The sequence below is a fragment of the Narcine bancroftii genome, chromosome 1, assembly GCF_036971445.1.
Source record: "Narcine bancroftii isolate sNarBan1 chromosome 1, sNarBan1.hap1, whole genome shotgun sequence".
Lineage (NCBI taxonomy): Eukaryota > Metazoa > Chordata > Chondrichthyes > Torpediniformes > Narcinidae > Narcine > Narcine bancroftii.
In genome coordinates, this window is record NC_091469.1 from 120,315,092 (window position 1) to 120,329,428 (window position 14,337).

General features: G+C 37.1%; 1 protein-coding gene across 2 annotated transcripts in view; it reads right to left on the reverse strand.

The window, feature by feature from the left end:
• Positions 1-14,337, reverse strand: part of gfm2 (GTP dependent ribosome recycling factor mitochondrial 2) — a 71,823-nt gene that overhangs the window by 21,718 nt on the left and 35,768 nt on the right. For both annotated transcript variants that reach the window (XM_069937332.1, XM_069937326.1), the window contains exons 11-14: positions 9,709-9,789; positions 8,607-8,755; positions 4,919-5,059; positions 1,736-1,835 (exon numbers count right to left, since the gene is read on the reverse strand). In XM_069937332.1, the coding sequence (XP_069793433.1) occupies positions 1,736-1,835; positions 4,919-5,059; positions 8,607-8,755; positions 9,709-9,789 (471 nt within the window). The remainder of the gene's footprint in view (positions 1-1,735; positions 1,836-4,918; positions 5,060-8,606; positions 8,756-9,708; positions 9,790-14,337) is intronic.

The following is a 14,337-nucleotide window of genomic DNA, read 5'->3' on the forward strand; positions in this document are numbered from 1 at the left end:
TTGTTGACTTCAGGAAGGGAAAACCAGAGATAAACTATCCAATGATCATTGGGGGATCAGAGGAGGAAAGGGTGAGCAAATTTAAGTTCTTGGCAATTACTATCTCGGAGGATCTTTCCCAGACCCAACACACTAATGGGATGGTGAAGAAAGCACATAGTGCCTCTACTTCCTCAGAGGTTTGGAATGACACCTGGCAAATTTCTACAGATGTGTAGTGGAAAGTATGTTGACAGGCTGCCTCACTGTCTGGTATGGAGACACCATTATCCCTGAGCGTAAAGCCCTCCAAAAGGTGATGGACATAGCCCAGGACTTCACAGGCAAAACTCTCCCCACTATTGAGAACGCCGCCATCGGGAAAGAGGTATAGATGTGACAATTCTCGCTCCACCAGGTTCAGGAACAGCTGGTACCCTTTCACCATCAGAATCCTCAACAACAAATTCAATCAGGGACTCATTTAAGGACTCTTACTTGTACACTTTATTGATTTTATTTATTCTCTCATTATTGCTGTTTGTTTACATTCATTATCAGTTTACAGATTTTTGTTTACATGTGTACGTTGTGTAGTTTTTTTTGCATTACCATTAAGTGGTAATTCCGCCTTGCCCGCAGGGAAAAGGATCTCAGCATTGCATGTGATCTCAGTAGAATCATAGAACATTACAGAACAGAAACATGCCCCTTTGGCCCTTCTAGTCTGTGCCGATCCATTTTTTTGCCTAGTCCCACTGAGCAGCTCCTGAACATCATCCATGCCTCTCCATCTACGTACCTGTCCAAATACTTCTTAAATGTTAAATTGAGCCCACATTCACCACTTCAGCTGGCAGCTTGTTCCACACTCCCACCACTCTCTGTAAGAAGAAATTCCCCCTCATGTTCCCCTAAACTTTTTCCCTTTCACCCTTAACCCATGTTGTTTTGATAGGTTTTAAAAATTGCAGATGTTTATAGCACTGAGTCCCACCCCTTCACTTACAGTTTCTATTCTGTGTCCAATGGGACCAAATGTACTCTGACAATAAATCTGAAAATGTGTTCATAGAGTTTTGGAAGAACATGGTACTGAACTAATCTCATCAATCCCTCATTGCTACCCGAGGTGATATTCACATCAAGTTCAAACTGGAATGAAAACAAGAAGTACACTAATAATGCAGGGTCTCAACATGAAATGATCTCCATTGTTATCCTTCCACATTTGTTGATCAATCTGTTGAGTTCTTCCTGAAGTTTGCTTTTACTCCACATTCTAGTATCTGCAAGCTCTTGAACCTTCAATATTATTCTGAAAGCTATCCAATTGCAATTGAAAATCCACAAGATTTTATTTTCAGTGGTAACAACAGATTTATCTCCTTTCAATAATCAATACATAGGCTCAAATCATGTTGAGTGAACAAAAGCAACTGTTTCATAAAGCTAAATAATGTTAAACATTGTGAAACAAAACAGTCAATAAAAAACAATTAATGTTCATCAGACTTGGGAAAACTGTAAAAATGCAGAAGATAAAGGCGGAAGAGAACTGAAGAAGGTGTTCATTAGCATACCTAAATTAATGACCAACTTCGCTGGATCAATTAATCTTTTCCCATTCCAATTTGTTACTCAATGTGCTCCTCTCTCTTTTCCTATTGTGTCTGCTGAGAATTTCCAGCATTACCTCTTCATTTCAAATTTTAGCAGCGTTTTTCATTTGTATTCGAGAAAATGGAATACACACCTGTTTGAGACCCACAGTTAGCGCAATGTTTCCAGCTTGTAGTGCAGAGATCTCAATTTGCTGATCCGCAAAAGGCAGTAAGAGACGGCTCATTCGTTCTCTAAGCAGAAAAGAGAAAAAAAAATCAAAAAACAATGGAAAATATTAGCTTTCAGAAACCACGCCTGTGATTTTTAAACCCACTGGTGAAGTCTGCTAATTATTGCATGCAATTAAGTACTATTCTACAATTGATGGACAGTTTAACAAATATAATTTAACATAATTATTTTTCAGAAGGCTCAAGAACCAGAGAATAAAAAATGAAGATGTTTAGCAAAACAACTCGGAGCAACATAAGCAAAATCTTTTTATATGCATCGCTGGGGGCAATAGTAGGGGAACTTTCCATGTAATATTAATAACTTTCATTCATATGAAGGTACTAACAGATACACCATGGTAAAGTCTTGATGAAGGGCTCAAGCCTGAAACATTGGTGATGTATCTTTCTTTTTCTTTTCTTTGGCTTGGCTTCGCGGACGAAGATTTATGGAGGGGTAAAGTCCACGTCAGCTGCAGGCTCGTTTGTGGCTCACAAGTCCGATGCAGGACAGGCAGACACGGTTGCAGCAGTTGCAAGGGAAAATTGGTTGGTTGGGGTTGGGTTTTTCCTCCTTTGTCTTTTGACAGTGAGGTGAGCTCTGCGGTCTTCTTCAAAGGAGGTTGCTGCCCGTCGAACTGTGAGGCGCCAAGATGCACGGTTTGAGGCGATATCAGCCCACTGGCGGTGGTCAATGTGGCAGGCACCAAGAGCTTTCTTTAGGCAGTCCTTGTACCTTTTCTTTGGTGCACCTCTGTCTCGGTGGCCAGTGGAGAGCTCGCCATATAACACGATCTTGGGAAGGCGATGATCCTCCATTCTGGAGACGTGACCTACCCAGCGCAGTTGGATCTTCAGCAGCGTGGATTCGATGCTGTCGGCCTCTGCCATCTGGCGTACTTCAATGTTGGTGATGAAGTCGCTCCAATGAATGTTGAGGATGGAGCAGAAACAACGCTGGTGGAAGCGTTCTAGGAGCCGTAGGTGATGCCGGTAAAGGACCCATGATTCAGAGCCGAACAGGAATGTGGGTATGACAACGGCTCTGTATATGCTAATCTTTGTGAGGTTTTTCAGTTGGTTGTTTTTCCAGACTCTTTTGTGTAGTCTTCCAAAAGTGCTATTTGCCTTGGCGAGTCTGTTGTCTATCTCGTTGTCGATCCTTGCATCTGATGAAATGGTGCAGCCGAGATAGGTAAACTGGTTGACCGTTTTGAATTTTGTGTAGCCGATGGAGATGTGGGGGGGCTGGTAGTCATGGTGGGGAGCTGGCTGATGGAGGACCTCAGTTTTCTTCAGGCTGACTTCCAGGCCAAACATTTTGGCAGTTTCCGCAAAACAGGACGTCAAGCGCTGAAGAGCTGGCTCTGAATGGGCAACTAAAGCAGCATCGTCTGCAAAGAGTAGTTCACGGACGTTGCTCTTGTGTCTTGGTGTGAGGTTGCAGGCGCCTCAGATTGAAGAGACTGCCATCCATGCGGTACCGGATGTAAACAGCGTCTTCATGGTTGAGGTCTTTCGTGGCTTGTTTCAGCATCATGCTGAAGAAGATTGAAAAGAGGGTTGGTGCGAGAACACAGCCTTGCTTCACACCATTGTTAATGGAGAAGGGTTCAGAGAGCTCATTGCTGTATCTGACCCGACCTTGTTGGTTTTCGTGCAGTTGGATAACCATGTCGTACAGTTGGATAACCATGTTGAGACATATAAGGCAATTGAACAACTGAAAAGTGGCAAAGCAGCAGGTATGGATGGAATCCCCCCCAGAGGTCTGGAAGGCTGGCAGCAAAACTCTGCATGCCAAACTGCATGAGCTTTTCAAGCTCTGCTGGGACCAAGGAAAGCTGCCTCAGGACCTTCGTGATGCCATCATCATCACCCTGTACAAAAACAAAGACGAGAAATCAGACTGCTCAAACTACAGGGGAATCACGCTGCTCTCCATTGCAAGCAAAATCTTCGCTAGGATTGTCCTAAATAGAATAATACCTAGTGTCGCCGAAAATGTTCTCCCAGAATCACAGAGCGGCTTTCGCGCAAACAGAGGAACTACTGACATGGTCTTTGCCCTCGGACAGCTCCAAGAAAAGTGCAGAGAACAAAACAAAGGACTCTACATCACCTTTGTTGACCTCACCAAAGCCTTCGACACCGTGAGTAGAAAAGGGCTTTGGCAAATACTAAAGCGCCTCGGATGCCCCCCAAAGATGTATCTTTACCGTTGCTATATAAAGGCACTGTTTGATCTGCTGAGTTTCTCCAGCATTTGTGTGTTTTTTTCGATATACCTTGGCAATCGGTTCAGAGAAGCATGTTCAAGTAAAAGAATTTGAGTGAAGTCATTAATTAGCAGGTTTCAAGAAGTCTCAAAAACAGGTAAAAGAGGTAAATAGGTCTTGTGAGAAGGCTCTACATTCAGCGGGGCCTCAGCAGCTGAAGACATGGCCCTGATGACAAAGTGATTAAATATAGGAATACAAGCGCCCATAACTGGAAGGTTGCATACACTGTATCCTGCGGGGTTGTTGCATTTGAAAAAGAGTGGGAGGAGGAAGAGAAAGAGAGAAAGAAAAAAAGCCTCTTAAACTTCGAAAATTTAAAAAACAATACATTGCTTTAACTGAGAAAAGGTAAGCGTCAGCAAACATAGAAGTATTGAGAAAACAGGGGTTAATGAGAAAAACAATATGGATGCAGAGTTTCAAATTACAAACTTACACAAGTATAAAAAGGCTACGCAAGATATTTTTCTGTGGTTAAGTGTGCAAATAATAAATGCACAGATGAACTCGATATGGATGCAGAGTTTCAAATTACAAACTTACACGAATATAAAAAGGCTACGCAAGATATTTTTCTGTGGTTAAGTGTGCAAATAAATGCACAGATGAACTCTTCAGCAGCTGATGAGTTAAGAAAATGACCAAGCCAGACGTTTTGGAAATTTAGGTAAACAATCTCAAAACTAGCATAGGTTCGAGGTTCAAAAGTCAATCTAAAAATGAATGTGTTACAAAATCTTCAGTTTTAGACATTTCTTCTGGTTTAGTATGCTCATTTATCTGTATTGCTGGGTAGAAGGTCATTAAATATATACGCACGTGCTATTTTTATTGACGTTATATACAGCTGACTGAGGTTTCAAAGTCCCAGAGTAGATACGGAGAAATACCAAAGGCCCACGCTGTTTATCATGAATAACTTTAAAGGCAAGAGCGCACAGGTCACTCCCATAATAATGACTGAAATTAAAATGGAATAGATATCAACACAAGAAAATCTTTAAAACAATTTACAGTTGCTTTCATTGCATTAAAATATACTTGAGAAATTAATTCATAAAACAAGTCAAAATGACACCGGACAAAGCAAAATTATGCAGTTGCAATGTGACATTTCCTGCAGCAGACAAAATTTGCAGGAGGAAAATTGACCTTTCTGCTCAATGGCCAGTTCGTCAGCACCAATTCATCAAAACCAGCATGCAGCTTGTTATCTAAATTGTTTTTCACAAACACAAGAACATGATATTGTAATATGATGCAATCAACTGCAAGATTTGATAATCATATCTTATTTTCCTCCTAACAAAGCATTTAACTGTCACATTCTGCTTGTGGATTAAGTCCACTGGCAAAACTTAACATTAACCAGAGATGTTAACAAGGAACAATAATTTCCAATCATATAGCACCTTTAACATAGTAAAAGCATTCCAGTCCTCTTCACAAAAGAATACCGAATAAAATGCAACTACTTACCAACATATTCTAGATCCGTTTTCTTGGATTTGAGGGTTGGTAATATGATACCATTTTTCAAGAAAAGAGGGAGAGAAACAAGGGAATTTTTGACCAGTTAGCCTGACTTTAGTGGTGGGGTAAATCCTGGAGACATAATTTAAAGCTGTAATTGCTATGCATATGGAGAAGAATGACAGGATTACTCCAGGTCAGTGTAGATTTAAGAAAGGGAACTTGAGTTTGACAAATCTAGAATTTTTTTGAGAATGTAACAATAGAAAGGGAGCGCTGCCACTGGTGTGGACCTGGGAGAGCAGAGAGTGGAGACACAGCACAGTTCCAAAGCGGTCAATCACCCAGTCCTAAAGCCAGTACAGGCATTAGGAGCTGACGGTGTTTTTGAACTAATATCTTGCAACCGTGGGTCTGTGCCCAAGTTGGTAGTGCCTGTGCTCGGCAGCAGCCATGAGGGGTTGCAGACTCTGGGGAGTAGAGGACCAGTGCATGGTACTACATAAAACAGGGAGAACACCTCTCCACCCCATTGAGGAGAAGCAGAGGAAACGACCCTACAGAACGGTGACCATGGCAGCGGACCAGCTCAGCAGCTGAAGGTTGCGTACAAGCTACGGGCGACTTGGGGTTTGGGGACCCGCTCAGGCTGCGGACTGCTGGAGACTGCTTCATGGGGACCACATATATGAGCCAGGATTCGAAAGAGTGCTGAAGGCAAGAAGTCTTCCCCACTCCCCCCCACCCCCATCCCCAGGGTCTTGGTGTTGAAGGCTTCCTGATTGCGTCGAAGATTTGGATCTGGAGCTTGGGTTGTCAATGGATCAAACAGGAGACTGTGTGCTTGCAGAGGTTGTGGTAGCGCCGGAGGTGAATCCACAGACACCCAGTGACTCTCACTTGCTTCTCGTTCTCTTGCACTGTCAGGGAAACTGGGTGACATTTATGGTGACTCTTTCTCTGGCAGACAGAAGGCAATTTTGTGTACTATTACATGTTCTATACTATGACAAATAAAAGAATCTTAAAACTAACCAATAGACTGAACATTTGAACCAGTTGATGAGGTGTATTTGGACTTTCAAAAGGCTTTTACAAGGTCTTGCTCAACAGATTGACATGCAAAATTAAAGTATGTGGTATTGGAAAATGGTTCTCAACCTTTTTTCCCTCCACACACATACCACCTTAAGTAATCCCTTACTAACCATGGAGCACCTAAGGTACTCAGTGGTTAGTAAGGGATTATTTAAATTGGATACATGAGTGGAAAAAATGTTGAGAACCACTGGTAGAGGAGTTAATATATTGACTTGGATAGAAAACTGGATGGCAGGGAGGAAGCAGACTGATAATGGGTCCTTTTTGGATTGGCAGAAAGTAACTAGTGGGGTATCATAAGGTTCATTGTTGGAATTCTAGCTTCTTACAATTCTTTCCCTAGATCATATTGTATTTAATATCTCTACATTTGTAGGAGACATTTAGCTGGGTGGCAGTTGAGTTGTGAAGAAAATTCCTCATGGCTGTAGGGGGGCTTAAACAGATTAGTAGTATGGAAAAGTGTAGGGAAATACAGTGTAATGTAGAAAAAATGTTCTTTGGGAAAGCACCTTATATGAATGATTGCAAATTAGGAGGTTAGAAGAAAGGGAAGATGCAACGAGACCTGGGTGTAATTGAAGGTTGAAATCCAGGTACAGCAGATGGTGAAGAATGCTAATGGCATGTTGACCTTTAAAGTGAGGTTTTGAATATAAACAGTGTGGTTTTCAACCTTTTTTAAAAAAAAACACTCATATACCACTTTAAGCAATCCCCTACTAACTACAGAGCAACTATGGCATAGGTGCTCTGTGGTTAGTAAAGGATTACTTAAGGTCAGAGGTGTCAAATTCAAATTCAGAGGGCCAAAATTAAAAACTTGGACTAAGTCGTGGGCCAAACTAAATATTTATTGAAAATTTTCAACAACATCTGCATGTTTTCTCTTCTTTCAACAGATGTAATGTTAAACTTTTTCTTATTAAAATAAATGTTTAATAATAGTTTTGGTTAAACTCTTTCCAGAAGAAGCATTAACAAATGACAAATAAAATATTCAATAATATTTCTCCATAGCCTTTAAGCTCCTTTTAAATTTTTTTTTTCCACAAGCCAATAAGTCAAAAAAATAACAACTTGCATCAATGACAAACAGGTTTGTCTTTTAAAATGATGAACATATAGTTTGCCTCCCATCTCTCTTGAAAGGTCCTGTTTTCTGTCTTTCGTTTGGCCATTTTTCGTAAGGGGTTTATTACATGTGAGTTGGGTGACAGGTCGCAGATGCTAATGAGAGTAAAGAGAGGAGGTGGGGTCGATTAGCGGGCTGAGGGGCTGGCGCCAATGCATTTGCAAAGCATTCTGGGATTTGTAGTATTAGCTGTGCATGCGCTATATTGGCGCGGCAGCCAGCGGGCCAGCTCTAATACATATTTGATATGATCTTGCGGGCCAAATATAATTATATCACGGGCCAAATTTGGCCCGCGGGCCTGAGTTTGACATGTGTGCTTAAAGTAGTATGTGAGTGGGAATAAAAGGTTGAGAACCACTGATATATTGAATGGAGGTCTCACTGCAGTTATATAGGGCTAACATAACAATTTATCAGAACCTGCAGGCAACTCGTTATTGAATAAAAAACACAATTAGTTCAAACAATCATTTTTTACAAACTAAGTTCTATGATTTACAGAAGACCAAAACAAATGGTAGATGCCAGAAATCTTATGCAAAACTAACAAAAATGCAGGAAACATTCCATAGTTCTGGTGAAGGGTCTTTGACACGAAGCCTTAACCCTTTTTCTCTTCCAGATCTTCCCTCTCTTCTGTTAAATCCACACATATTCGAGGCCCTTGAAGAAGGACCCTCACACCAAGCATTAAGACACAGCATTTGCATTCCTCCTCGAGCATGATTTTCATTTTAGTTTAATAGTACTAGTGTGAAGTTATGCTGCTGCATTCTTAAAAACCAAAATACTCACATAAAGTCACGCTGGCATTCATTTGGGGCGGGCAGGTACATTGTGATGGCATCCATTAACAGCTGCACGCCTTTATTTTTCAGTGCACTCCCACACAAAACCGGTACTGCCCTTTGTGCTAGCGTGACTCGGCGGATCGCTGCATTTAACTAAATTTAAAATATACAAGGTCAGTTCTCACCCTCACATTCTGGTTTCTTACTTTTAGTTTATCCATTAGAATATTGCAAATTCAAGATAAATAGACAAATAATTAACATTAATCTGGAGTAAAACACAAAAGTCTCCAGACACCATGGTTGAAATAAAAAACACAATCTACCTATTACCTCCTCCCTTTGAGACTGTGCTCCTCCCCACCCCCCAACCATTTTGGTTGGGCGTCTGTCTATATTTATTCATACCTTGATGAAGGGCTCAATGTTAGTTATGTATCTTTACCTTTGTTCTGTACCCTGTTTGACCCAATAACACTATGTATTTTTACTAATAAATTAATCTTTTAGTTTTCTGATTCATTAAAATACAGAACAACCAAATTTACTTTGATTCAATTTTCTAAATGTAACTGATCAATCTGCATCTTCCAGGGGAATTCACTCAGAATATTGATGTTTATTGATCTCAACCAGATCTTATTGACCTGACTTAATGTGTGGCCTTGAGTTACTAATACTCAGATGGCATGTGTTTCCTTCGCTGCAGAATGGCATTGTTGGATGAGGATCTTTCATTTACAAGGTTAAATCAAAGGCCAGGGTTTGATCACTCAGGCCAATGCAGAATAGACAAAGTTCTAGCTTTGCCAGGGATGTCCACATGTGAGAGAAAATGAAAAGGTGCAACACTAATTCACTGATCATGTGTTGCATTGAAGCATCCTTAGGATGTGAAAGGCACCATGTAAATATTTTTCCTTTTCCCTTTGTGAAGGAGGCATGGTAAAGTTCCATTTTGACAGGACTTTGTTGATGGAGTAAAACCAGCCTACCTTTCCCAAATGCACAGCCTTACAATATCTAGACTGAAGCCTTGCCTTTCATTTGTTCTCTAAGTGACGGCCAATACTGGCATAATCTACAAATAGGATTAAGAAACTCACATTTTCAGCTGAAACAGCATCCATGTTCTCACTTAATGTTTCCAAAACCAATTCTGCAAATTCATCATCCAAATCTGCTACCTGCATAGAAATCAGCACCCATCACATCCACGTCAAATAAATGCACTTTAAATTTTCTGGAACTTTTACATCTTCAAAGTAAAAAAATTAAAAAAAAGAAATCTATCAAGTTGCCTTCCAGGAAACAACAAGGATAGTTGCCATGGTCATACCATGATAAACATCTGAATCATTAATAATGTAGAAACAAACAAGTGTATTTTTTATTAATGTGTGGAAAAGATAACACCTTGTTACTGACAATTCAAGTTTACTATTCTGGCCAAGAATACAATTCATATTCTGAAGTCAATAATGCCAAAAGTAAGTCCAGATTCCTTAGCAGTTTGCCTAACTTATCCTTTTTTTCTTTCACCTTCAGTCCAACCATTTTAATTGGTTTGGAGGTGGAGCATTCAGCAATAACAAATGGATTGGGTTTTTTTGGCTATAGCCCCCTTAGGACTCTGCTCAAGGTGTATGGGCCCTCTTCCCTGTGAAGCAGTCAAGTTTAATTACTTTCTTCCATACTTCTCTCCTACCATCTATATAAAAAAACATTAAAAATATTTGTTATGTTAGATGAAAAGAAAACAAGGCTTTTACCCTGAGTGTAACAACTGTGGCCCCTGATTTCAGACCATAGGGACAAATAGGAAATAATTCTTATTGAACATGTAGGAAAGAAGAAAACATGAACATACAGATTACAAAAAAATTAAAGATTCTTAGAGGTTTGTACTCAAAAGTCATCAGGGAATCTTAAGAATAAACTCAAGGATATGAAAACTTAATAAAATAACTTTAAAAATTAATTCTTATAAAATGAAAATGTAAGTAAGATCCTTGAGCTTGATGTCCCTGTGAAAGGTTTTTGATGTCACAAATGGGATAGTCGTGATATCAAATCTGTTCCTGGATTTTGTCGAGGGCACTACCTTGCTGAATCCACATTCAACTAAGAATATTGAGGGAAAGGCAATTAAAATTTTTTTCGGCCTCTTCCCATAATTTTTGAAATCTTTTTGGCAGATCACTCTTAACCCAAAAAACATTTTTAAATTGATTGAACTTATAGCGTGCAAATATATCACTTTGAAGATCAAACAATCTTTCTTGAATTTCAAACATCAATTGATCATCAAATATCCAATATAAGATATTGAGGATTGTTTTTTTTAAATTTTATTTATCATTTACATCAGTGCAAAATATAAATTCAATAATACAGAAGTTATAACACAAAATTATACAATTAAAAAAGATTTCTCGCCCAACTCTCCTCCCCCCCAAAAGAAAAAAAAGCACATCTACTGCTACATATATATTATTAAGATATATAATATTTATTGACTTTTTTATAATTTCTAATTAAGAGGGGTGGGTAAGATGGAAGATGTGGATGGAATTTTATTCATAAAATCAATATATGGTTCCAAAATTTTATAAAAGTTTTCAATTAAATCCCTTAAACTATATGTAATTTTTTTCTGAAGGTATATAATTCTGCATTTCAATATTGCACCTCATTCTCAGTTTTCCATGCTACCGCTATACATTTATTTGTAGTTACTACTGCAATATTTAAAAATTTTCCTTGATATTTATCCAATTTCAGTTTTATATCTTTTTCATATATATTCCCAAGTAAAAATATTCTTGGATCTTTTTGTATCTTTATCTTCATAATTTGTCCTAACAATACATTCAAATTGTTCTACTTTCTCACAAGACCATACCGAAAGCAAAACAAGTCCTTATTTCCTTGTACATCGAAACAGTTATCCGGATAATTAGAATGAAGTCCATTCAATTTATGTGGAATATAATTGATGAAGAAAATTATGTTGAACCATTTGATATCTAGCATTAACTGTATTTTTAACACTTTCTTGATACAGTTTTGACCATATTTCCTCCTGAATTTGTATATTTAAATCTTTCCTCCATCATAATTTTGATTTATATAAATCTTATTTCCTTTTAATTTCTTGTAATTTATATACATATTAGTAATAAATTACTTAATAATAATAAATGTATGTTATTATATTTTCAAATTGACTTTGTTTGGAGACTCAAATATGTTCCTAATTTCTTTTTTAAATATGATTTTAATTGGTAATATACAAAAATTGCATTGATTTGTATATTATATTTATCTTTTAATTGTTCAAAAGCTAATCTCAAAAAACAATCTTTTATCCTCTGTATACCTTTACTATACCAATTATCAAATAAAGAATTATTTAAAGTGAAAGGAATAAATTGATTTTGTTTTAATTTTTAATCCTTCTCTCCATATGAATCCCATTCCATACTTTCAATTTATGTTTTAAAATTGATACTTCCATTTTTCATATAAACAATTCATTATTCCATTTATACAAAATTTGTTCTGGGATAGTTTCTCCAATTTTATTCATTTCAATCTGACCCCAAGCTGTTTTCTCACCCACTTGGTAATAGGAAGGCAAAAATCTTAATTGAGCTGCTTTAGAATAATTTTTAAAATTCGGTAATCTTAGTCCTTCCTGATCAAATTTCTATGTTTATTTTTCAAGACCAATTCTTGAAATTTTACATTTCCAAACAAATTCTTGTATAGTTTTATTCAAACTTTGAAAAAATATTTCTGGTACATGAATGGGTAATGATTGAAATAAATATTGTAATCTTGGAAAAATATTCACCTTAATACAATTCACCCATCCTATTATCATTATTGGTAAATGTTTCAATCTTCTATCTTTTTTAATAGTGGCAAAAAACTAATTTTTATGCTCTTTATTACTTACCTCATATCCCAAATTTCTTTATCAATTCTAATTATTTCTGCTAATGGCTCTATTGCTAATGTAAATAAAAAGGTGACAATGGACAACCTTATCAAGAGGACCTTTCTAACAAAATTTTTTTTTATATTTATTTGTCTATTCGTAACCACTTTTGCTTTTGGCTGATCATATAATGCTTTTATCCAATTTACAAAAGTATTTGGAATCCCAAAAGCATTAAGTGTTTTAAACAAAAAATCCCATTCCAATCTATCAAATGCTTTCTCTGCACCTAACACAACTGCTAAAATTGGTATCTTTCTATTTTGTGCTACATTTATCAAACTTAAAAATGTAACTATATTATCTGCCACTCTTCTATTTTTAATAAATCCAGTTTGATCCATATTTATTAATTTAAGTAAACGTTTAAATAAACGATTAGCCAATAATTTTGATACAATTTTATAATCTGTATTCAATCATGATATAGGTCTGTATGAAGAAGATTGTAAATAATCTTTCCTTTTATTCAAAATTACTGTTATTAATGCTGTTTTAAAAGATTCTGGTAGGTCATGCACCCCTTTCATTTGGTCCAATATCCCATTAATATAGGTACTAATAACTCCTTAAAATCTTTATAACATTCTGGTGGAAAACCATTTTCACCTGGTGTTTTATTATTCTGTAATGACATCAAGGTCTCATAGACTTCTATTTCACAACAGGTAATTTAACTTGTCGCAAATAATCTTATTTTATTATCATCTTTCAAAGATTCTGATTGATAAAGATTGGCATAGAATTCTTTAAAAATTATCATTTATTTCCTACATTTTATAGTTAATTTGATGATTATTTATCTCAGTGGCAATTATTGTCCTAGAAACTTGCTCTGCCTTTAATGAACATGCTAGTACTTTATGAGCCCTTTCACCTAATTCATAATATTTTTGTCACGATCTCATTATATCTCTCTCCATTCTGTAAGTTTGTATAGTATTAAATCTTAATTTTTTTTATTCTAACAATATCCTTTTCTCATTTTTTGCACTAGTATTTCCTTCTTTAATTTCATTATTTATTTTCCAACTGATCCACTTTTCATATATTCCTTCTTTACTTTGTTACGAGCCCAAAGGACCCCAAAACCCAGCAGCAATAGACATTCACCAAGACAAGTAGTTTTTAAAACAGAAGTTGTTTTTAATCAACTTTAAACATGAAAACAGAATAAAACTTTAACTTATCTCTATACTTAATCCAAATTAACCCCCTTCTAATTCTAAGCACACGTGTATGTAATGTGTGAGTAAATTTAAGAAAAGTTCTTAAATTCACAGTTCAATCTCACTTCTCCTTCTTCCAAGTTCTCTGGATGCAGGCATTTCTTATACTGTGCACAGAATTTAACATGTATAAAGTTCACCAGGCTTTAGTGCTCGAAAGATAAATGTTTACCGCTCAGGAAGGTTCTTGTAGAGTTTGCAGAGAGAGATTTGTTGTTTTAAGATTTCCACAGCTGAGGTACCACCATTAGTCTCCTCAATGTCTTGCTGATGAAACTTGCCCTTTCAGGGTTTTCCAGATGGTAGCCTCTTTCTTTCAGGCTACCAGAGTTCCTTTCTGATCCACTTATTCCAAGAGAAACATCAGACAGATAGCACTTCCACCCATCCACTGCTCTGGAACTTTCTGTTTCCAACCAGCTCTTCTCCATATGAATTCTTCTCCATATTCCACTAACCTCATTAAATCTATTGCTATTTTAGTTACTTTATTTTTCATA